Source organism: Macrobrachium nipponense, chromosome 15 (genome assembly GCF_015104395.2).
Source record: "Macrobrachium nipponense isolate FS-2020 chromosome 15, ASM1510439v2, whole genome shotgun sequence".
NCBI classification, from domain to species: Eukaryota; Metazoa; Arthropoda; class Malacostraca; order Decapoda; family Palaemonidae; genus Macrobrachium; species Macrobrachium nipponense.
Genome location: NC_087208.1, coordinates 37,126,926 through 37,152,525, shown reverse-complemented (window position 1 = coordinate 37,152,525; position 25,600 = coordinate 37,126,926). Strand labels below are relative to the sequence as shown.

The following is a 25,600-nucleotide window of genomic DNA, read 5'->3' as shown; positions in this document are numbered from 1 at the left end:
TTGAGTGTTGCATGAATATACAAGAAGCCTTTCCCATCACCATAAAGATGCGACAGTTTCACTGAAGGAAAGTCAACACTATACTCAAAACACAATATATACAAAATTGTGAAGTCCAGTTAATGTGTCTCGTTTCAGAGTTTTTCGTGTGATTGACAATACCCGGAGATTTGATTTATATACGACCGCAGAAAATTGAGGTCTCGTGTCAATAACCTCCATGATGTGACCCCAGTTTTAGTAGCCATAAATCGATCAATCTTTGATTCCAATTTAAGAGATATTTTGCATTGCTTAAGCACGTTCTCTATAAAGGTGATATATATATATATATATAATATATATATTTATATATATATATCTATATATATATATATATATATATATATATATGTATATTAATTAATATTCTGCTTTTTCTGATCTTCACGGCGGAAGAATATTGAGTCACTGAAAAAATTTAAATTCTGTATTTCTCGAAAAATATTATCTACGGTATTTTTCCGCTCTGTTCTCCTGTATTGAAGGCCTAATGCCATGTCTTGTTATAGTAATTGAAAGTTGAATCGACACTTCTATAAATGTACAAAAAACTCTATCCTTGACAGGACATTACGAATAAATCTCAGTGAATGTCATAGGTGAAATTATTACTAAAGAATTCCTCTGCGTATGGCCATGCAATCAAGACTGTTAGTTTCCCACTACATTTCAACCAAAAGCAACAGTTAGTAATACATTGAGGTTGTCTGAGCTGTTGTATCTAATTTGAGTACAATATAACACAGTGATCATAGCTAAAGAAATACAGTAGCTCTTAGTCATTAGTATTCTATTACAGTATTAATTGTTAGTATACCAACTGAAAGGTTACCTGCTTGTGGTCCAAACCCGAATGCAATTTATCTTTGATTTTTATCACTCATGGCATCGTTCAACTGCTGGTCTTTAGCCCCGCGCGATGAACTCCTCGATTTGGTGGATCCTTGACGAACGTAATCGTGTGGGAATCGAGGCCGTCCTGAAACCGAGTCTGTAGGAGTGTGAATGCTTCCTTTCCTCACAGGACTTCCCCGGGAGGGACTCTGATTTCCATCTGACATGGTCAGGTCCCTGTGAGATCCGTTGACATTCCCCTGGGTCAGCACATTTGGGCCACTCGTTTCGTTACTGTCCCTTCCCAAATTGACCATGCTGCTTCTGGACACCTCTTGGTGGTGTCTTTTGTTATACCCTGAGGGTCCGTTGTTCTCCTGCTGTTGCTGTTGGTGGAGCGGCTGTAGCTGCTGTTGCTGCTGTTGTGCCTGCTGATGTTGTTGCTGATGCTGTTGGAGGCGCATGTGCTGCATCTGCCTTGCAGGATCGAAGTGTGGGGATTCTCTGCGAAGTGGCCCGTGGAAGCTGCTCCTCCGGGGGTTGTCCTGCTGTGCCTGGCGGGGATCAGAAGGAGACCCGCACACTGACAGGCTGAGGCGGTCCCCCCCCTCCTCCTCCTGCGGCCGCTGCTGCTGCTGCTGCTGCTGACAACATTCCCCATCGAAACTTCCTCCTTGTCGGACGTGACTCAAGCTGTGATTTTGGGCCCGGGAGGACCTGGGTCTCTGAAGGGTCGCAAACTGCGACGGCTGTGGCCTGCGACTACGAGGTCCAAGAGTAGCATAACCCATAGGGGTACCTAAAAATCAAAACTCAATTAAAGAGAGAATATAATGATTCAACAGATGTAAGTCTACTACGTTTCATTATTCACTTCTACGGCGGAATGAAATTGATAAGATAACCATCAAATGCATCATTTCGTCTGAAAATTCCAGGACTCTCAGCAGCAGCCCTGTTTCACTCATCTTACCTGATGAAAAGGAAGACTGGTTACATCGTGTATCGTAATATTCACTGCTGAGACTATAGAGGCCTGAAGGGTTCAGGCTGCTGTAAGCTGGGGGTCCTTGGATCGTCTGGTGCTGTGGGTCTTGCTGCTGGTAGAGCTGCGGACTCGGCTGGTAAGAAGGTGGCTGTTGAGATCTTGGTGGGTGGTGGGGGCAACCTGCAGGGGGTAACGGACGGACGTAGCCTTGGGAGTAAGTGCGAGAGTGGTTGCTGTGATAAGAAGCGAGGGAGATCTGGTCATCTGAGGGGTAAGTTGCCGAGTTCTTCCTCTGGAGGGGCTGCAAAGGAGGCTGGGAGTCGTAGGTGCTTGAATTCAAAGAGCAGACTTCGGGATTCGTCGGAGGCTGGATCGTACTCTTGTTGTTGTCTGGGTTCAAGAGTCTGCCATTTTGGGGCAAGGGGCTTCCGCCCGAGGGAGAGCCATTACTGCCAATGAGCTGCTGCTGCTGCTGCTGTTGCTGCTGCTGCGAAGGAATGCCGCCGTTCTGGTTCTGCGTGCCGCTGTTCTGGGGGTTCAGACTGTTGTTGCGGACTAGCAGCGAGCCATTGCGTGAGTTAGAGCTGTTTGATCTGGTGACACCGCCATTCTGAAGGGTGTTGAGGTGAGTCCTGGAGTTGGAAATGTTGGGGGTCACCATCAGCGCTCTGTCACATTCATCCACGTTTGTCTGCTCTTCATCCTGCCGAATGGAAACGGAGATATTAAAATCACTTTTGAATATTTGAGATAAAAAGTGGAAAAATTATCGTTTTGTTTTCGGAATCTTCTGCCTCATTTGCATAAAACGTGAGATATTATGACTTAATGTTTTCATAAAACAGAAGCCACTGACAGTAAAACATTTAATTATATTGGTACTATCTGAATAAAGATTGAAAAAAGTTAGGCGACAACAGGTAAGAACAGAAGAATCTAAACTATTCAAAAATATGTAATCAGAGTAAAACAAACTTGCGAATTTGAAGAAAAATTATGATTCATTCGTCAATGTTTGCACTGACTTATATAAAAAAAAGAGATGGAAAACACTGACTGATTAAAAACATTTGAAACCAACTACTAGCAAATACACCAAAATCGAAAATGAATAAAACCACACTGCAGAAAGCCAACAAAAATTACAGATGAATCTAGAGTCTAAAGAAATTAAATTTGAGCACCTTCATATGGATGTGGCATTATTCTTTAATATACTCTCCATTATCTAATAAACACGGAAAACTATGAACCACGTAAATGATCACTCATCTTTAAAAGCAAAGGTGACATGGAAAGCATGAAATCGAGAGCCAGTTTCCACGATCATAACGAAAATGTCGCGAATATCTGTATTTCATCGGAAGGTGACTGAGGAACAAAATGCTGATTAAAAATCTCGAGGAATAGCAATGACGACGTAAAAAAGAAACTGTTTTTGCCAGTAATACGAGAGAGAGAGAGAGAGAGAGAGAGAGAGAGAGAGAGAGAGAGAGAGAGACGTACCTTACATCCGGGTGGTGTAGAAGTGAGATTGTTGGCATTGATAGTGGTTAGCGAAAGGAGAACCTCATTGTGATTAGTGCCAGGAGTCGATGCTGGTGTGGCACCGTAAGCATCCAGCGCCACAGTCTTTGTTGACGAGGATGCTACAACAATAAGAAGAAAATCAGTGATTCCATGCACTACTTATATTGAGATGAAGTAATAAAGAATTGTTTATAATAATCATAAACAACTACGATGGAAGTATGGCTAAAAAAATCAGAATGCAAAAGAAACATCGTTACACATAGAATCTAATCCAAAGTTTTGAAACAATTGAAAATAAGAGATCGTCCAAGTAAATCCAAAAATTTTAATACATTATTAAAAAAAGATGAAACACTGAAAGTTTAATAAAATAATCATGAACAATTACACTGGAACTATGGATAAGAAAACAAAACAGAATGCAGACAAAACATTAGTACATATAGAATTTAATCCCAAGTTTTGAAAAAAAAAAAATGTTAATGTAAATCCTCACACTTTGAAGCACCATGAAAATCGAGATGAAACACTGAAAGATTATTGAAACAATCATAAATATACAGCGGAACTATGGCTAAGAAAGCAAAACAGAATGCAGACAAAACATTACAAAGCACACACACACACACACACACACACACACACACACACAATCTCATCAGCAGTCTGAAAACAATTAAAATTGAAAGACCGTCAATGTAAATCCTCCCTTTTTAATTTTCTGTCGTGGTCCGACGTAAGCTGAATTTCATTTCGGGAGATTTAAAGCCCATACAAAACCACGCGCTGTAAAAGCACTCGACCAAATCACAGAAAAAAAAAAAAAAAAAAACAAAAAAAAAAAAAAAAAACTCTATAGAATGCGATTGCCTACTCAATGAATTTCCTCAAATAAAAAAAAAAAGTATTGCCATAAACTTCGAATTCTGAAAACGCCGAGAACATTCAATACCCGAACGGGACCCGGTATTGATATTTCCCCTTAAAAATGTCTATTTCCTCTGGAAAAAAAGTTGGAAACGTTATAGACCTTAACACCGTGGCAGTAAAAGGACCCTCCCCAAATTCTGCTTTACATAAAAGCAATGTAGTCCCATACGAAAAAAAATGTATTAATAGACGACGCGGCAAAGACAAAAATACCCTCGCAGGAGCAGATTTAAAAACTGTCAATGAAGTAGGAGACATATACAGCCCTCAATTTGAAACCCAGGAAAGAGAGGATTAAAATCTACTGATATCCCCACAGGCAGGAAACGATGAATACCACACAGAGGCCAAGAGGAAGGTCACGTTTCCTTACATAGCGAAACTACTGAAGATAAAGCAGAAAACAAAAGACTGAGTTTCATAACGGGGGCGAAACAGCCTTTGGAGCTGCGGTAGACAAGACCTTCTCAAACTTTTCATTCCCTTTAAAGCTCCGGATGGCTAACCATATGCGGTGTTAAATTACGGTGGGCGGCTCTAGGAAGCAAGAGCCCGTGCCAGCACAAGGCTGGCTTAATCTTCGACAACAACGGTGTTATTGGTAGTTACGAGTGTAGTCGCCAAATCCGGAGATTTAATCCATGACAGATACCAGCTGATGTTAATCCCTGACGTCCAATAAGTCCATTAGTTATCGAGGGGATTGAGAACGACGAAATCCTCTTACGCCTTCTCTTTTGTTGGTTCTGCTCGAAAAAAAAACCCTCGGCGACTTTATGTAGGTTTCATTATTTTTTCCACCATGAGAGAGTTTCATTAAGTAGGACACTAAAACACAGATCCTATTTCCACAAAACAGAGCTAGGGATTTTATTGGTCGATGAGGATGGCATCCGTCAATAAACGCCCTATTCTTTGGAAGCTTTCATGTCAAGTCAATGGCGCCCTTTAGGCTTTTTCAACAACAACAATAACAACAACAAAAACAACAACAACAACAACAACAACAACAACATCAACAACAACAACAACAACAATAATAATAATAATAATAATAATAATAATAATAATAATAATAATAATAATAATAATAATAATAATAGGCAAGTTCGCAAGATCCCTGAAAAGGAACCTGGTAAAAACTACTATGAGATTCATGGTTTCGTAACACGGTTTTTTGGACTTTGCTCCTTGTCAAAGCATCGGATGTAGCTGAAAGTTGACATATGTATATTTTACAACACACACAAATTTTGTCAGCATTGTCAATAACCTAAACCCGATAGTTTTGATTTTTATAGAGTAAAAATGAACTAGCCGACGCCATGGCCAATGATTACGAGCCAAGAGTCGAAAAACATTCATTACGTAAGCAGGTAAACAAACACCTGACTAAATGTTGCCCCGCCCATCCACCAGACAGAAATTGGCCATCGGCTCTGAAACCCAAAGACTTTATGAATGGCGGAACGATACATAGATGTGGTGCTAGCGTAGTAATACTACTGTAGCAGTAGTGCCGCAACAGTATAGCAGTAATATACATGAATTAAACGTTTAAACCAACTGCTGGGATGATCCTTGAGGATCATTTAGCACTTCTTACAACTACTCGAGAAATTAGTTTTTATAGCCAGAAGTTAAATTTTCTAATCCAACAATGCCCATGGTAGCCTTCAGTGTTATCCTGAATTATAACGAGGCGAAAGTGGGTGGAGCCTCATGAAGTCACCATTCTGACGATAATTATTGGTGAAGGTTTAAAGCCAATATACGGTACCGGCTATTTTTTTCAGTAAATAGGTAGATAGCCAATAAATAAAAATTGCTTGACATTGGATATAGCAGTTATCAAATCATCTTGTCTACTATGTTTTGGCAATTACCAACTATTCCCTACATCTTGTCAATCTGATTGTGACCTATAAAGTAGACTGTACTTTCTTTGGAAACTTATTTTGGGAGTTAGACTAAAAATCGAAGTGTTTTTGTATTTATTAACATATTTTGTTGGTTTGTTCATTATGACAATTATCAGTGGGGAGGTTCCAGAGTTCAGAAAGGTGTACTGCTTTGCTTGTATTTAAATTTGTATGTCATTGTTGCCAGAGGTTTAGCCTTCGTTACGTATAGCCAATCATCCATCGAGAAAGAGGGAAGAAATGATGTCATAAGTTACGTAACGAGTGCGTTCGAAACCTTTTCTCTGAGTAAGTTGGCCCGTCTTCAAAAAAGGTCACTTTTACATTATAAGTACCAAATTTATTCAACCTACGTAGTGCAGAATACACTCAAAATTTGTGTTGATATAATATGTATTCTGAATAAGCGTTATATTTATGAAATGCATAGATAAAAAGTTATTGCGAAAAAACCGTGTTACAGAGGCCCTGAATCTCATAGTAGATGTCGAAGCAGCTCCAGGACTCAAGCAGAGGAGTGCGCTACTAAAAACAGCGCACATAGTGAGAAAAGTGATGGATTCCTAAGGAGGCAGGATGCAACCCGAAACCCCACACTATAAAAACCACCCAGTCGAATAGGATGACTGTGACAGGCCAAAATAATAATAATAATAATAATAATAATAATAATAATAATAATAATAATAATACCATCTTCTCTGGAAGTATGAATTTCAAGTCATTGGTCTTTTTAGGCTCGCTCCATATGAAGAAATTGGAGGACTGTGATAGAGAGAAAAAAAAAAAAAAAAAAAAAAAAAATAATAATAATAATAATAATAATATAGTCTTTTTAAAGGTTAATGCTGCTGCAACTGCATTGATTTTGTAGAGGGGGCTGGAGGTACTGCGGCTAGTGTGGAGTCCTTCGGGATTTATATAAGGGGGTCAGCAGGGGTATTCTTGACATAAAGAATAATTGACTAACTCTACGGGGTTCAAACATAACATTTTCACTTACTCAGAGAAATCAACTTACTACTATGAGATTCAGGGTCTCTGTAACACGGTTTTTTGGACTTTGCTCCTTGTCAAAGCATCGGATGTAGCTGAAAGTTGACATTTGTATATTTTACAACCACACACAAATTTTGTCAGCATTATCAATAACCTAAACCCGTTGGTTTTGATTTTTATAGAGTAAAAATCAACTAGCCGACGCCACGGCCAATGATTACGAGCCAAGAGTCGAAAAACATTCATTACGTAAGCAAGGTAAACAAACACCTCTTGACTAAATGTTGCCCCGCCCATCCACCAGACAGAGATGCCATCGGCTCTGAAACCCAAAGACTTTATGAATGGCGGAACGATACATAGATGTGGATGGGGTATCAGTGCTAGCGTAGTAAATACTACTGTAAGCAGTAGTGCCGCCAACAGTATATCAGTAAATATACATGAATTAAACGTTTAGACCAACTGCTGGGATCCTTGAGGATCATTCAGCACTTCTTACAACTACTGAAAAAAACTGAAAGAGATGGCAGAAAAAGGCTAAGAAGCAAGAAAACCAGGGAGGAACTCAACGAGAAATACAAAGTACAAGAGAGGGGACTAAACAACACAATAGAAGATGTAAAACAGAGGCTTAAGGCCAAAGCACACAAGATCCAACGGTACATGAACAGGAATAAGGGATACCAACAGAACAAACTATTCGGAACCAACCAGAAAAGACTATACAGCCAACTAAGAGGGGAAGACAACCACCCAGAAATTCCTGAAGCCGAACCAAGCAAGAGACTCTGGGAAAACATATGGAGCAATCCGGTATCACACAACAAACATGCAACATGGCTCCAGGAAGTCAAAGGAAGAAGAAACAGGGAGAATAAAACAAAGATTCACGGAGATCACGACAGACACAGTCAGACACCAACTAAGAAAATACCGAACTGGAAAACCCCAGGTCCCGATGAAGTCCATGGATACTGGCTCAAAAACTTCAAGGCCCTACACCCACGAATAGCAGAACAACTCCAGCATTGTATCTCAAATCACCAAGCACCCAAATGGATGACCACAGGAAGAACATCCTTAGTACAAAAAGACAAGAGTAAGGGAAATATAGCCAGTAACTACAGGCCTATCACCTGCCTACCAATAATGTGGAAGTTACTAACAGGTATCATCAGTGAAAGGCTATACAACTACCTAGAGGAGACAAAACACCATCCCCTACCAACAGAAAGGCTGCAGAAGGAAGTGTAGGGGCACAAAAGACCAGCTCCTGATAGACAAAATGGTAATGAAGAACAGTAGGAGAAGGAAAACCAACCTAAGCATGGCATGGATAGACTATAAGAAAGCCTTCGACATGATACCACACACATGGCTAATAGAATGCCTGAAATATATGGGGCAGAGGAAAATACCATCAGCTTCCTCAAAAATACAATGTGCAACTGGAATACAATACTTACAAGCTCTGGAATAAGACTAGCAGAGGTTAATATCAGGAGAGGATCTTCCAGGGCGACTCACTGTCCCCACTACTCTTCGTAGTAGCCATGATTCCCATGACAAAAGTACTACAGAAGATGGATGCCGGGTACCAACTCAAGAAAAGAGGCAACAAAATCAACCATCTGATGTTCATGGACGACATCAAGCTGTATGGTAAGAGCATCAAGGAAATAGATACCCTAATCCAGACTGTAAGGATTGTATCTGGGGACATCAGAATGGAGTTTGGAATAGAAAAATGCGCCTTAGTCAACATACAAAAAGGCAAAGTAACGAGAACTGAAGGGATAAAGCTACCAGATGGGAGCAACATCAAACACATAGATGAGACAGGATACAAATACCTGGGAATAATGGAAGGAGGAGATATAAAACACCAAGTGATGAAGGACACGATCAGGAAAGAATATATGCAGAGACTCAAGGCGATACTCAAGTCAAAACTCAACGCCGGAAATATGATAAAAGCCATAAACACATGGGCAGTGCCAGTAATCAGATACAGCGCAGGAATAGTGGAATGGACGAAGGCAGAACTCTCCGCAGCATAGATCAGAAAACCAGGAAACAAATGACAATACACAAGGCACTACACCCAAGAGCAAATACGGACAGACTATACATAACACGAAAGGAAGGAGGGAGAGGACTACTAAGTATAGAGGACTGCGTCAACATTGAAAACAGAGCACTGGGGCAATATCTGAAAACCAGTGAAGACGAGTGGCTAAAGAGTGCATGGGAAGAAGGACTAATAAAGTAGACGAAGACCCAGAAAAATATACAGAGACAGGAGAAAGACAGAAAGAACAGAGGACTGTCACAACAAACCAATGCACGGACAATACATGAGACAGACTAAAGAACTAGCCAGCGATGACAATTGGCAATGGCTACAGAGGGGAGAGCTAAAGAAGGAAACTGAAGGAATGATAACAGCGGCACAAGATCAGGCCCTAAGAACCAGATATGTTCAAAGTACGATAGACGGAAATAACATCTCTCCCATATGTAGGAAGTGCAATACGAAAAATGAAACCATAAACCACATAGCAAGTGAATGCCCGGCACTTGCACAGAACCAGTACAAAAAGAGGCATGATTCAGTGGCAAAAGCCCTCCACTGGAGCCTGTGCAAGAAACATCAGCTACCTTGCAGTAATAAGTTGGTACGAGCACCAACCTGAGGGAGTGATAGAAAACGATCAGGCAAAGATCCTCTGGGACTATGGTATCAGAACGGATAGGGTGATACGTGCAAATAGACCAGACGTGACGTTGATTGACAAAGTCAAGAAGAAAAGTTATCACCCATTGATGTCGCAGTACCATGGGACACCAGAGTTGAGAGAAAGAGAGGGAAAAAATGGATAAGTATCAAGATCTGAAAATAGAAATAAGAAGGATATGGGATATGCCAGTGGAAATCGTACCCATAATCATAGAGCACTAGGCACGATCCCAAGATCCCTGAAAAGGAATCTAGAAAAAACTAGAGGCTGAAGTAGCTCCAGGTCTCATGCAGAAGAGTGTGATCCTAGAAACGGCACACATAGTAAGAAAAGTGATGGACTCCTAAGGAGGCAGGATGCAACCCGGAACCCCACACTATAAATACCACCCAGTCGAATTGGAGGACTGTGATAGAGCAAAAAAAAAAAAAAAAAAAAAAAAAAAAAAAAAAAAAATAAAAAAAATAATAATAATAATATAATAATAATAATAATAACTATTATTATTATTATTATTATTATTAATAAATGTCCACCATTCTCTGTGGAAGCTTTCAAGTCAAGTCAAAGGCACATTTAAGTTTATCGAATATGAAGAAGGGGTTTATCTTCTGAATAATAATAATAATAATAATAATAATAATAATAATAATAATAATAATAATAATAATAATAATAATAATGACAACAATAACAACAACAACAACAACAACAATAATAATAATAAAAATATAATAATAATAATAATAATAATAATAATAATCATAATAATAATAATAATAATAAAAATAATTGGAAATCTATCGAAAAAGAAAGGACGTAAACGACTATTTGAAATTTTCATTAAAAAAAAAAATCCCAAAATCATGAAGTCTCGAGACGCACTCCATGATTGCATCCCTTCCGAAGAAGAAACAAGCAAACTGCTAACTACATACTCTCTCTCTCTCTCTCTCTCTCTCTCTCTCTCTATCTCCTCTCTCTCCTCTCTCTCTCTCTCTCTCTCTCACCGCGACCGGGTTCCTGAAAAGGAAACATCAAAGACAATGATATTGACTCACTGCTCTCATGTTCCCCGCCAATCCAAACACAAAAGGATGGTCACTCACCCGAGGCGTTCCTATTCATAGTCCTTCTTCTGACGAAGCAGGCAATGATGGCGATGTTGAGGACCAGAAGGGCGGCTCCGGTGAGGGTCATTATGAGGAGGATGAGGCGAGGGACTCGAGAGGTGTTCCCTACCATGGTACTGGCGTCGCCCGATGGTCCTTCCGAATAAGGTGAAAGATAGGTTCAGGTTTTCAAGAGAGATGGGGGTGGGGTAGGGGGGAGGGAGGGTTGTTCTATGATCTATGTGGAAAAATCATACAAATTCTGTTGCATTAAGTCGAGAAATCTTTACATTGAAATACGGTATTGCTGTATTTTAGTATAAGACACAAAAGCGTATAATCCTACAGAACTGAAACACATCATACACATTCATACACGTACACACAAACACACACACACAGACAACGTATTCCCATAAACACTGGAACATGACAGAAGGGAAGTTTTTGCATTTAAATAAAGAGAGACATATTCCATGATTACTGAAGTTAGCCATTAAAAACCAGTTACATTAATTCCCCCCAAAATCATCACATTTCAATGCAATACTATTGTTTCAGAGTATGGAACGCAAAGACAAGCTTAGGATAATAAACAATTGAAAACCATCATACACACACACACACACACACACACATAAGCACACATTCAGCGTCCTCCCATAAACATAAAACAAAGGGGCCCTCCTCAATCCCCCAGGAGGAAGCCACGCCTCTCAAAATTAAAACCGCTCACACAACATTCTTGTCAGAGATGAGATACGCAAATATATTTCAAATTAGTCTACCCATTTCGCTGTCTCATTAATTCTCATTTTGCCGGGCTCATTATGATTAATCCGCTTTATGAAGAGGACATTATGTCCCGTTTAAGGTACTCTGAGGCCTAATCAATTCTGGGAGTGACGCCCGTGGAAAGCGCGGTGGATAATGTAGCGTCCCGGAAGGAAAGAAATTGTACATAGTATGTTTCAGTTGACTTCGCGAACAGTTTCCGCCGGGTTTAGTTACAAACTACGAAAGGAATTTTGACGTACATCGTGAACACCATCTGGTAACAGGGGTGAGTAAAAGCAATTCTATATCAATAGTTTGATAAAATATAACGGCAAAAGGAGGTTTGGCGCACATCATGAACAATATCTAGTAAACGAGTGCGTGCAAGAAATTCTGTATAAATAGTTTAATAAAAATACACAGGCAAAAAGAAGTTTGACGCACATCGTGAACACTTTCTAGTGACCGAGGAAATACAAGTTTGTAAAATAAAGTTTTATAAAAACGCAACGAAGAAAGGAATATTGAAGAATATTGCGATTTTGCCCTTTAAAATGAAAATTCAATTACTTCACGTTATGTGGTTTGAATTTTCCAATAGAACTTATTTAAATTCAGGTGTTATGGTCGAGATGAACGTTTTAGGATGCAGGTTTCTACGTTCTATGTTTACTTTAAAAATAAAAAAATATATTGATTTCTTTATTTCAGGCGTCCATGATCTTTCCTGATTGTTGCGACGCCACTTTATGAAAAACCAATTAGCCAATCAACCGATACATTTGCCTCTATGTATGAAATTAACCCCAATGTATTTTATGCGAAATGAAGCATTTATTATTTATTTGTCATTATTCTCTTGTCAACTGCACTGAATCACCCTGCAAAAAAAAAAAAAAAAAAAAAATCCGCCGAGAAAAAATATAATTTATTTCAACTTGTTAATTTCATTACAAAATATGGCCATTTTAAAAAATTAATGGGGATTCTTTTAAAATTAACAACTATATTGCTGAATTTCTCTCCTCGCGGGCGTTGGGTAGAGACCGTTCATGCGTTTCAGGTGAAAATCGTCTCCATTTATTGCTGTCGATGATATCAGGCTCTCAGATTTGGAGGTATATATTTGGGGCATATATATATATATATATATATATATATATATATATATATATATATATATATATATATATATATATATATATATCCATGTGTGTATATATGTATATATATAATATCATCATATATATATATATATATATATATATATATATATATATATATATATATATATATTTATATTTATACAAGAAAACCATACCTAACATACACAGTTTTAAAAACAAAAGACTTTTAACCTAAATATCAACAATAAGCATCGTCGGACTGACCTCGCGTATGTGCCACCAAGGAAGGAGTGATGTAGTCCGACATGCCCTGGTCATTCTCCGACCGAATCGTGAAGAAGTACTCGGTGCCCGGCACCAGCTCGGCCACGGTGGTTCCAGCCGTGTTCCCTCCGGTGATTTCGACGGTCTGGTGGGAAGAAAAAAGAAAGGTAACGTTAATATGAAATCAGGAAGGAAAACTTAATTCATGATACAGAAAGGAAACGTTGATTCCAAATCAGAAAGGAAAACATAATTTAAGATTGGAAAGGAAAAATTAATTCAAGATACAGAAAGAACAGGTTGATTTAAAATAAGAAAGGAAAACATAATTCAAAATCAGAAAGGAAAAATTAATTTGAGAAACAGAAAGGAAACGTTGGTTTAAAATTAGAAAGGAAAACATAATTTAAAAATGGAAAGGAAAAATTAATTCAATATACAGAAAGAACAGGTTGATTTAAAATAAGAAAGGAAAACATAATTTAAGATTAGAAAGGAAAAATTAATTTGAGAGACAAAAAGGAAACGTTAATTCAAAATCAGAAAGGAAAATATAATTTAAAATTAGAAAGGAATAATTAATTTGAGAAACAGGAAGAAAAACATAATTCAAAATCAGAAAGGAAATATCAATTTAAGAAAAGGGAAGGAAAAGTCAAATTGCAAGAAATATCCTGATATTTTGCTTATTTTAGGATGCATACTAAAAGGTTATTGATGAAACAGATCCAAGGTTATGTATGGGTATAAATATATTTGAAAATAAATGGGTTTTAAAAAAAAATTTAGGAATTTATTTCTTTACAAAAGTATTTAAAAATCAAAAATTTTTTTTTTACAAATACATTCAAAAATAAATCTATTTCTTATACATATATTTAAAACTCGATCTATTTTTAACAATTATATTTAAAAATACATAATTTAAAAATATATCTAAAAATCAATATTCTTTTACAAATATATTTAAAACTCAATCTATCTTTTAAAGAATATATTAAAAATTATTATTATAAATGTTTAATTATCAATCTATTTTTTATAAATATACTTAGAAATAAATATATTTTTCCGAATATATTTGAAAATTAATCAATTTGTTTTACAAATATATTTAAACAAATCTATTTTCCACAAATATATTTGTACCCACACATAACTGTGGATTTGCGTCTCATTTCAGGACTCATGTTACTATAGGTATTTTTTTAAAGAGTAATTCTTAATCAACTGCATGATGAAAAAAACAGTATATGTACAGCTATGTTAAAATTATAAGTCATGGATACAGAACAAAGTTAATGCCATGGTATTGCTGAATAATGCAAGAATGTCTTTACAGATCATTCACGTAAAATCACATTCATTTGCATTAAACGCATATCTATCATTAAAAAAAATATACAGTCATGAAACTCCAAGTGGAAAAGTAATGAGAGACAGTGATGATACATCCGTCTAAATTAGAAAAAGAACAGCCTTTTCAATATACCTGAAAAATGCTTCTGTAGTCTATAATTCTCTGACTTGTGGCACCAAGCAAATAACGCAGAAAGATGGGAATGGAATAATGAAAAATCAAGAAATGATGAAAAGTGTATTTACAGAGGAATAAGACACTTGCGAAGTGGGTATCGACCAGCACGCGACGACCATTCTCCCTCGTCCGTATGGCATTTTCTGGTCGTTTACAAACGACCGCTATGCACGGTACAGGTACGGTACACACCTGGACCAACCTTGGCCAACGATACGGATGGCTCACTGAACGCAGCGTTCAATAAGAGAATGTCTTGCTTTAAAGATTCCAGTATGTTGCGAGGGCCGTCTAAGATTTATTAAAAAAAAATTATAGCAATTTCGGTTACTTTATATTATTGTGTGTGTGTGTGTGTTTTTGTACAGTTCGTTTACCATGATGGTTCGTAAATAACTGCAGTTTTGGTTAACTGTAAAATATCAAGTATTGTTTTTTTGTGTACGAAACGAATTTTGCAATGAGAGTATAAAACTTATGCCCAAGTCCGGGCACTGGGACCTATGAGGTCATTTAGTAAGGCAAGGGAAATTAAAGAGAAAAAAGCTTTTAAAGAGTGTTACTGGAGGAAAACCTCAAAGCAGTTGCACTACGAAGCAATTGTTAGGAGAGGGTGAGATGGAAGACGTTAGAAAGAGAATATGAAAGGAGGTACAGTAAAAAGAAAGGGGTTGCAGGTAAGGGTTGAAGGGACGGACGTTCTTTAAAAAAAAAAAGAAAAAAAAGAAGCTAATTAATGTGAGGCGCAATAACGGCGCTACCCCCATTTTGAATATTCTGCAGCATACAGGATCTACTCCATCCCTTTCAGGTCCACTGCAATCACTCGACCCTTCACTGCTGAGTGCATATTTCATGATATTACCAACAATCCTTTTACTATTAAAACCTACGAGCTATGAGAGATAGTAAACAAAAAAGACGAGTAGAACTATTCTTGTGACAGCTTTCGCTTCATAAGTCAAGTGTGCAATATTCGCCATGTTACCTAGAATCCGTATGACGAGTCAGGGAATCAAGTATGTTATGTTTACAAAAACCGTGATTTCTGAGAGTAATGTTCCAGCTATAAAATTAAATGTGTTCCTTGCCTTCAATTTATTGAATAACTAAATCTTTCGAGATATCTGAAGTAAAATCAACTCGGTGTGATGTTAATGCCTTTGTTCAGCCGATAGCGTCAGTTGGTTTAGTAGTCGTGATGGTAGAAAAAAAAAACCAAATTTTTAAATAATCAATTTGTTCTGCCGAATATGAACAATGGGATCAAAAGATGGTGAATTATCTGTTCTAAATTTACGTATCTTTATTTGTAGCGTATCCACACCAACTATTTTAAAACCCACATAAAAACACTCACACAATCAACAGCTTTTCCACTATTATTGCCAATTTCCATCGAAAAGAGAAATCATCTACAAAAAAGTGAATGCGGATATTGTATTGCTAAAACTCAGATACTTCTAATTAAATTGATGCTGGTGGCACTGCCTCTAATACCTCTGACCATCTCAGATGGAAGGGGATTAACAAAGTCTTAGCGATATGAATCGACAACTGCGAGAACCCAGTAAAAATGAAGCTCTTCCTTGTAATAGAGATCATTTCCTTGGACATCAGTTTGTACTACTCTATATGGTTGGGTATCCTCTGCGCGTTTAAAATGAATTCAATGACTGAACTGAATGTTGTAGTACCGAACTTACTTGTAAACTTGTGTTAGAAACTGACTGTATCGAATGTATTTTCGGTAAATCACACTGGTTTTTAAAGAAACCTCTCTGTAAGGATTCAAGGTCAATCTTAGTCATGCATCTGCTAGCAATACCTCCATCTGATTCCAACCATGAAGCTATTTGAATATCATTGGTTTAACAGACCATAGACTAGGCCTCCAAGACTAATCGAAATTAAAAATTTTTCTAATCAGACTTCTTGAAAAACGAACGTAGGGTTTATTCAAGATGTTGCGACTCATAAGCATTTATTTTATACTACAAAAACCCATAAAGTTGTTGCAGAGACCTTGGACAAATCTGCCACATCTTACTGTAGATCAGGTCAAATGAAAACGAGGGTAAGCGGCTTTTCCCATTCAGTGTAGGCTTACCAACCACAAAATAAGGCTCTCAAGTGCGTATTCCCAAGCCAGGGTAGTTGTTTTTAAGGCACAACAGTGTTCCCAGTGGGAAAAGATATAACGATGCTTACATACGTACGTCACGCAGCCCCTAAATCATGGCCAATTTCAATATTGTTGGAACACTTTTATTTAACAATGGCTCATTAGAAAATACCAACAGCAAAATTGTTCACCTTTTATAACTACATCAAGCAGGTAGAATGCTACGAAATCCTATCCGTAATGCTTTTAAACGCTCTCTGTATGTGTGCGTTCATCCAAATCCGACATTCTTTTGAACGCGTATAGGAAACAGGTATATAAGAAGAAGAGAAATACTAATAAAAGGTGCTTTCTACTTGAATGATACACTGAGGAATTAACCGGCTTACGTTGTTTAATTTAGATGTGGGTAATCGGTATTTATTAGGAGTAGATTAAAATAGTCTGGAAAGATTAGCTTGGTCACTTACGCTACCCTTACCGTCTCATAATTTGTGTGCGTTAACCACGGTATTCTCCTTAATGTAAATCGAAGTTTAAGATCTTTGATACTAAACATCAATGATATAAATACTGTAACCTCTAGTAGGTTTACATGCTAATACACACACACACAAACATATATATATATATATATATATATATATATACACGTATAAATATATGTTTGTGTGTGTGTGTTTTTGTGTTCAAATAACAAAAACTTTTAAGCACGTATTATATTAAATGCTAATGATTGTATGCGTGCGTGCGTTTTGCTTTGCCTGTACTCATAATTTGAGTTGCATGACTTTGACATATAAACATCCCACACGTTCATTTATGACCAATTGTGACTGAAAAGCGACATTTTCCTCTTCTAGCTTAATTACAGTCGTTCACAAGTCGGCAGTGACGCGTCTATTTAATCCAATTTACTATTTAGTAGGAGCAAGGGAGCATTTCTTTTTTTATTTTATTGCGGATTTACTTAATGAATTGGTTCTAGTGCCTGATTTATGCATCAGTACATCTTAACATGTGAAAATCAAAAGAGTGCTAATTTGAATTTTGTGCATACTGCTTCTCTAAGAAGAATGCTACTGATTTAATGAAGCAGACTTCTCTCCGAGAACAAGGAAGGAACAAGAAAGAAAGAAAGGAAGGAGAGCGAGAAGAAGACGAGAGAGAGAGAGAGAGAGAGAGAGAGATCAGCTTGTGAATCCAATCTTGATTCAAGCTGTATTTAAACACTCTCTCTCTCTCTCTCTCTCTCTCTCTCTCTCTCTCTCTCTTCTCTCTCTCTCACGGAATTATCATCATCATCATCACTATTAGAGAGAGAGAGAGAGAAATCAGCTTGTGAATCCAATCTTGATTCAAGCTGTATTTATACATCCCCTCTCTCTCTCTCTCTCTCTCTCTCTCTCTCTCTCTCTTTCACGGAATTATCACCATCATCACTATTACTTTCACCCTACATCCCCCGACGGGAACTTCGCGCTTTCTGCTTCCCGAGGTCTTCCATCACCCTAATATGCCAAACGGAACGATCTTGTGGCACCTAATGTTCTTTCACGGACCGATTTTTCATTTTCGGGAGTAATCTCCCCGATTTACGATGACAGAGTTTATGATATCGGTGAAAGCGACCACCGACCCGTGGTCTGGACGCCGCCGCTGATTCAGAAGTACTACACCGGGCGCGGCGGCGGGGGTGGAGGGGTTGTGGCGCTGTGGGAAGAAGAGCCGATAGCTCAATATATAACTAATTCCACCGTTCAATAAATATCAAATCCCACAATACGCCAGCGAGAAGATTCACTGACAGGGGAGTGATAAGGCTAAAGCTGCCTGATAGTTCCTGATGCATTCATCAGACCTAAGAACAGAGTGAATTTAAACGCTATACTATCTTTCTTTTAAAAGAAGTTTGAATTTCACTATGGGGTGATAAGGTGTAAAACTGCTAGAATAGGTGAAATCCTGAAGAATTTTGATGGATAAATAAGATTCCAGAGTCCAATGCATGTTTGCTTTTCAATGAAATCTGAGGACCACTATGGGCAGAAAGGAGAATGACCTTACTCAATACGGCAATCCTACGAAACAAAAAAGCAACCTCAACGAATTTCATAGCATCACGGCACTATCATCACATTAACGAAGTAACACCTAAAAGGAAATCTGGGATCATTCTAATTGGAAGAGTTTGCGGCTGAAAATGTAAAGAATCAGTAGCTTATACTAAATAAATCACGAATGTTGACACGAATAATAAAACTCAATCATCTACTGTAAAAGTAAACACTCCACACATATCTCTAGCCGCATCATCTTCCTGCTAATAAAACGAATCAGTGGGAAGTAACAACAAGACTTCAAACAGTCCACAGTTTCCTTATTCGTCTCTCAAGAGAAGGGATAAACATTCTTGGTGCACAAAAGTATTGGTTCGGAAAAGAGAAGAGAAACAGCTTACTTCTCCCGATTTGTTTCATCAGAGGCTGACTATATATGATGGCGTTGTTCGATTCGTTGCTTGCGAAAGGAATCTGTCTGTGTATTCATTCCCATTTCTCTGCGTTAAATTTTTATTTACCAACTAAAAATCTTGACTGGAATTCTCCCATGAAATGACGTAGTAGCGTCATTATCATAAATATCAATATAATTTATCCTTATATTGAAATGGAATATATTTTTTACAATACTGAAGTACAAACGAATGATAGTTATTTAGAAAAAAAGTCATCTAGAAACATGACGACTTATCTAGAAACTTTCCTTTCTAAAAAATTGACTTTCTGCAAAACGAGTCAGTATTGCGCCGCTTTCACAGCATAAGACAATTCTTCATTTGAAGCACGTGCCCGAGTGAGTGGACAGTTTTCTTGAGCGGAAAAACAATTTTTTTCTTCTTTTGAAGACAAACGAAGGTGGGCTGTCAACCCCTCAGGCCAAAAAGTTTTTTATTTTTCATTTTCTTTTTTTTTTAAAGACAAACAAATATAAGTTGAAACTGTATAGGTCAAAGTTAGCGTTCACAAAATCACTTCTATCCTCGAGACAATCCTTCACATTGATAAAATAGGAGGCATATTAGCGATAATATTTCTCGAAGGATATACAAAAAAATCTCAGATCTATTACGTAATACGATAATGGTGGAAATCTTTCTTGGCAATAAAACAATATTTTTTTTCCTGCGCAGGAGTAATCTTTCCTGGGCATGAAATCAATTTGATTTATGAAAAAAGGTCGAGTGAAATATGTGCCGCTGCATTAGTTACACTCTCTTATAATTAAACGTTTAAGGTTGCATTAGCTATATTCTCTTATTATTCAATGTTTAAAGTGAGTTTTAAAAAAACGTAATTATAATTCAAAACAATTCCCTATCGGAGAACCCTGGAAACGAGATAACTACCATCCTGGTACCCAAGGAGGAAAGGAGGAAATGCTTACCTTGTGATTTAAAGTGCCACTGATCCAATACTGTATGGTGTAGCCTCTGGGAAGTCCGCCATCAAAGTTGGGGGCCCAAGCAAGCGACACTGAACTTGCAGTGATATTGATGATCTGTTTGCAAACAAACCGAAACAGAATATGGGTTAAACTGTAAAAGGGAAAGGCAGGGATATGAGTCTTCCATCCCAGATATCATCAGAAGGTCCCTGTGACTTCTGGCTGCGAGTTTAAGGAAAATGTACCCAAACCCAGTAGCTACGAAAGTGGGCTATATTTGAACTGAATCAATTATCTCAAGATGTTGAACAGCTGCACAACTGGAAACCACAAACGGGAAATCAAACAAAATAAATCAAATGATTCAGAAAGTGACTCGAATACTTACAGAAAAGTTTGTGGGAGGAAGCGGACGAGCAGGTGGATTGAGAGCAATGTCAGCTTTATCGGTTCCTAAGGCATTGGTGGCCGTGCATCGATAGGAGACGTAATCAGTTCTTGTCACTTGGCGGATCTCGAACACACTCGCCCATAACACCAATCCATCTACAAGCTACGGAAGGAAAACCAATAAAAAGTTGAACTATACTTTTTCCAACGGGAATTAAATGATGGGATAAGAAAAAACACAAGGATTAAATTATTATTGCTTCACTATTATAAATACTACGGTGTTCAATATCTGAGGTTAGGTTTCAGAGTAGCAAAAATTTTGTTTCTTCAGTCAGGCATTAATCTCTGAATTAGATGATGGGATAAGAAACAACACAAGGATTAAATTATTATTGCTTGACTATTATAAAAACTATGGTCTTCAATATCTACGATCAGGTTTCAGAATAGTACAAAATTTTGTTTGCATACTAATAATGCGGACACTTACTCGATGCATCTATAAATGGAAACAAAAAGCATGAGCTTCGCATGACAGATTTACAGATCTTCTTAGAAAAATAAAATGTAAACAGTGAAAATAATGCAACTTTTCCGAATGACAACAACCATCAAGGATAAACTAAATATCGCAAAATTTCACACGACATATTTACAATACTCAGCATAATGAAATCTAAGCAAACGATAACAACAATTCATCTTTTTTAATGCCAGTTGGGAATGCATTTCCTACTGCCTTGTTACCTGAGGCTCGTGAATCGTGTACTTCTCGTTGTTCTGGATGATGTGGCCGTCTTGTGTGCTCCAAGAAAAGGAGGGAACCGGAGCAGCTCTTACTCGACACACGAGTCGCCCACTTCCACCCACGGGCGCCCACGATCCGCTCCAACCAGCGACTTCTTTGGCCACCCTGACAGGTTCTGGGGTTGACAATAGGAGATAAGAAGCAATCAGAGACGTTCCTTCGGACTCTTAGTTGAATACACAAATATATCGCGTTGAAGTTTGAATGCTCTAGTAACAGTTAAATTAAATAAAAAAAAAAAAAACAAAAAAAAAAAAAAAAAAAAAACTTGGCACGTTGGATTTTGAACACTTAAGGAAAAGTACTAAGAAAACTACTTTAATTGGAAGTATTAGTGCTCTGTTCTCTTGGCATCAAAGGCTACTTCGCTGTTAAACCCCAACCAGAAGCTTTATCACACTAAGTGTAATTTGAATCCATATATACGTACGTTTTGCAACACTATGTTGTACCTGGCTGAACATGTTCCCATTTAACATTTTCCTTTGATCAGTGTCAAGGTATTTTTCAAGCTAACATACGGATTGCAATGTTCTTTTAAAGCTGAATGGTTGTAACTTATAGTAATAAAAAAACGGATAAACACAAAATTGTAAGTTATTCAGAAACAAACGTTTTTACTTTTCTGTAAATGAACGTTTGCCAAATATTTTTGGCAAACGTCCATTTACAGAAAAGTATGAGAGGTCTAAGAAATATTTAGTATATACTATGCAAATAAAAAAAAACAAACTCACACACACACACACAAGGTAAATATTCTGGTGTAATTTTCAATCAATATATTGCAATATGTTAAAAAAAACATAAAACAGAAAGATGAACTGTCAGTTTTGGTAATGGTTTATTTCAACCAATGCGCAGTAAGGCATATCACAGTCATATTTCACGGTATGGATTACACTAGTGCTTTAATAATTCACGTAGAGACGAGGAACTTTCATAACTTTTACCTCAGCGGCTACGGAACATATTCTGGAAAAGACATATGGATAAAAATACAGCACTATATACGCAGGCATTCTCTTTCTTGCGAATTCGTAATCATCAATACGTAAAACCATCCGAGTACGAACTCGTCTAATATTTAGCGGCGCTTTCGTGAGTCAAGCACATAAATTGCTTTCATAAGCGCTGCTTGAAAGTGGGTCCTGCGCACGCCGTAGCAATCTGTGGCCATTGAAGGACCATTCTGTCTTGGGACGAAAGGCCAAGCAATGGCAATCGACTAATTTTTGCGAGCGGTGGATATTTCGAACTCGCTTTGCTGTGCAATTATGCGCAAGTTATATAATGGCAGGAGTTTGGGGACACCCGAACTGGAAGTGACATTGCTGTCGAAGTCATTTATCCTCGTCGTGCGAAGGAGCACTTAAACTTGCGATTGTAACACGTTACTTTATTGCTTTAAAATTGTAATGAGAATAAAATAAACAATCGGTTACAAAACAATGCCATAACTTTCCTTCTTAATCTCATTTTCAATAGAAAACATAAAAAAATGTGAAGAAGTTTCTTCGGGGCAATCGAGTTTTCTGTACAATGCATAATGTTGCATGAGCCGCGGGCCATGAAGCTTTCTGCCACTGCCCGGTGGTGGCCTGTCCTACAAGCGTTACCAGACGCACGGCCATGACTAACTTTAACCTTTAATAAAATAAAAACTACTGAGGCTAGGAGGCTGCAATTTTGTATGTTTGATGATTGGAGGGTGGATGATCAACATACTAATTTGCAGCCCTCTAGCGTCAGTAGTTTTTATGATCTGAGGGCGAACAGACAGACGAAGCCGGCGCGATAGTTTTCCTTTACAGAAAAACTAAAATGAGGCAGTTTAAACCGGTTTGCTGAAGATTCAGAAAAGGACAAGCGAAATCAGACATCCTGAAATTCTTAATGTTGCATAAACATCATAATCACAGTCAGAAAGTAGAGGTGGGGAGGTAATAAATATACCAGAATTACAGTATGAATTTAAGTAGGAAGTTAAGCAAGAAGGACATGAAAGCCCTTCTCTGTAATAAATTTTGCATGACATTACAATTCCAGTAATTCTTTAAACTGGACAGGACAAAGGTGTGACCCGGTGACAGCTCGATACTCTTATTTCTTCAGTGAGTTACAAAGAGTGATGATCTTCACTTTTCTTAAGATTCTATTAATGTCAAAAATTAAATTAGGTCCTGTATTGGCCTTGTAAAAATCAGTTATATACAAGGAAGTTTATATATAGAAGAAAGCTCGGTATTTTGTAAACCAATAGTTTTCTGAAAATCTTTGTCATTCCTGTTTTAGCCATTAAATAAATTATTTAATGGCTGAAGCAGGAATGACAAAGATTTTTTCAGCCATTTGCAAAATTTGAAAGAAGTCAGTAACGCAAAACTATTTATTACAATGAATCGATCATTAAATCTTGAGACATTACAGGTTTGTATTATATTATATAAGAAAAACAAGCTTTATTTTGATACTGAAATATGAACTATGGTGTAAACTCTCTGATCTGAACAAATGAATTTACTGTAACTGAACTGAGGTCAAATAGTTACTGACTTGGCTACTGAATGTTTTTTTCTTAAAGAGAGGACATTTCCACAAAGCAACGTTTTGATGCGAAAGCACAAAAAATTCAATCAATTACAAGCAATCAAAGAGAACTGAATCCACACAGGCCGAATAACACTCAAGAACTAAAGAGTAGAGGAGCCTTCTTATTCTTACAACGACGGCGCCCGAAATAAGTGAATTTGAGTGACCGCCTTCCCCCCTTCCCTTCCCCCCAGTCCAGAAAATCCTATTATGCAAATGCCACAGAGCAAGATCGTCCTGATCGACAGAGAGACAGAGAGACAGACAGACAGACAGAGAGAGAGAACAGAGAGGCAGACAGAAAGAGAGACAGAGAGACAGACAGCCAGAGAGATAGACAGACAGAGAGACAGACAGAAGAGGCAGACAGTAAGACGAGGAAGAGAGACAGGAGAGCCAGAGAGATAGACAGAAGAGACAGGACAGAAGAGACAGGACAGAAGAGAGACGAAGACAGACAGCAGACAGACAGAGAAAACAGACAGGACAGAGAGACAGTGATACAGACAGACAGACAGACAGAGAAACAGACAGACAAAGAGACAGACAAACAGAGAGACAGACAGACAAACAGACAGACAGAGAAACAGAGAGACAGACAGACAGAAAGAGCGACAGAGAGACAGAGAGACAGACAAACAGAGAGACAGATACTCACGCGTGACTATGATCTTCGTCTTGATTGCAGGGGCGGTGGAGACAACGTTGGATGCCTGGCAGAGGTACACGCCCGTGTCTGTGGGCCTGGCGGAGTTGATCACGAGGCGGGCAATGCCCAGGCCAGTGCTGAGCGTCTGGGCAGAGCTGTAATGATTAAAATGGGCATTAAAATGGGCGTCAAAACAGGGCCAAGAAGCAGAATCAACAGGACGATAAATGAGCGAGAAGAACACATAAAACAGGCGAATAGCAGCATCGACAAGACAATAAATAACAATAAATTCTTATAAAATAACAATAAATTCTTATAAAAATATCTAAGCGTCTAGGCCTAGCTGTAATCATTAAAATGGGCATTAAAACAAGGACAAGAATTAACATCAACAGGCCAGCAAATGATCAAGGCTATGAATACCATTAATTACTCTCTACATAAACCAACGAGTAAACCTTTTAAATTATAAAGCATTTCATCTTCAGCATTTTGAATGAAATTTATACATTCTTAAGAAGGGACGACGTGGAATCGGGGATGAAGCCTGAAGGTTAGATAAGTTGTTATCCACCAAATTATCTTATTTCTAGCGTCATCATGACACTCTCACATCATATCTGTACATTATAGTTATCTTTAACAAAATGTGATAGCAGAGAAGCTGACATTTACAGTCTATTAAATCAACATCTAGCAACCCTTTCCAAATTATTTTTCAACAAGCTTGACGACCAAGTCTTTCATTCCGTCCATATACATTTCTGTCGAGTA

General features: G+C 37.8%; 1 protein-coding gene across 1 annotated transcript in view; it reads right to left on the bottom strand.

Annotated features, from left to right (window-relative positions):
* Positions 1 to 415: 415 nt before the first annotated feature.
* The window catches only part of LOC135227091 (nephrin-like), a 391,371-nt gene continuing 366,186 nt past the window's right edge, over positions 416 to 25,600 (bottom strand). Inside the window, exons 16-24 of the mRNA XM_064266942.1 lie at positions 24,833 to 24,978; positions 21,522 to 21,697; positions 20,770 to 20,934; positions 20,382 to 20,495; positions 13,273 to 13,417; positions 11,102 to 11,260; positions 3,371 to 3,513; positions 1,850 to 2,567; positions 416 to 1,675 (exon numbers count right to left, since the gene is read on the bottom strand). Coding sequence (XP_064123012.1) covers positions 903 to 1,675; positions 1,850 to 2,567; positions 3,371 to 3,513; positions 11,102 to 11,260; positions 13,273 to 13,417; positions 20,382 to 20,495; positions 20,770 to 20,934; positions 21,522 to 21,697; positions 24,833 to 24,978 — 2,539 coding nt within the window. The 3' untranslated portion in view covers positions 416 to 902. The remainder of the gene's footprint in view (positions 1,676 to 1,849; positions 2,568 to 3,370; positions 3,514 to 11,101; positions 11,261 to 13,272; positions 13,418 to 20,381; positions 20,496 to 20,769; positions 20,935 to 21,521; positions 21,698 to 24,832; positions 24,979 to 25,600) is intronic.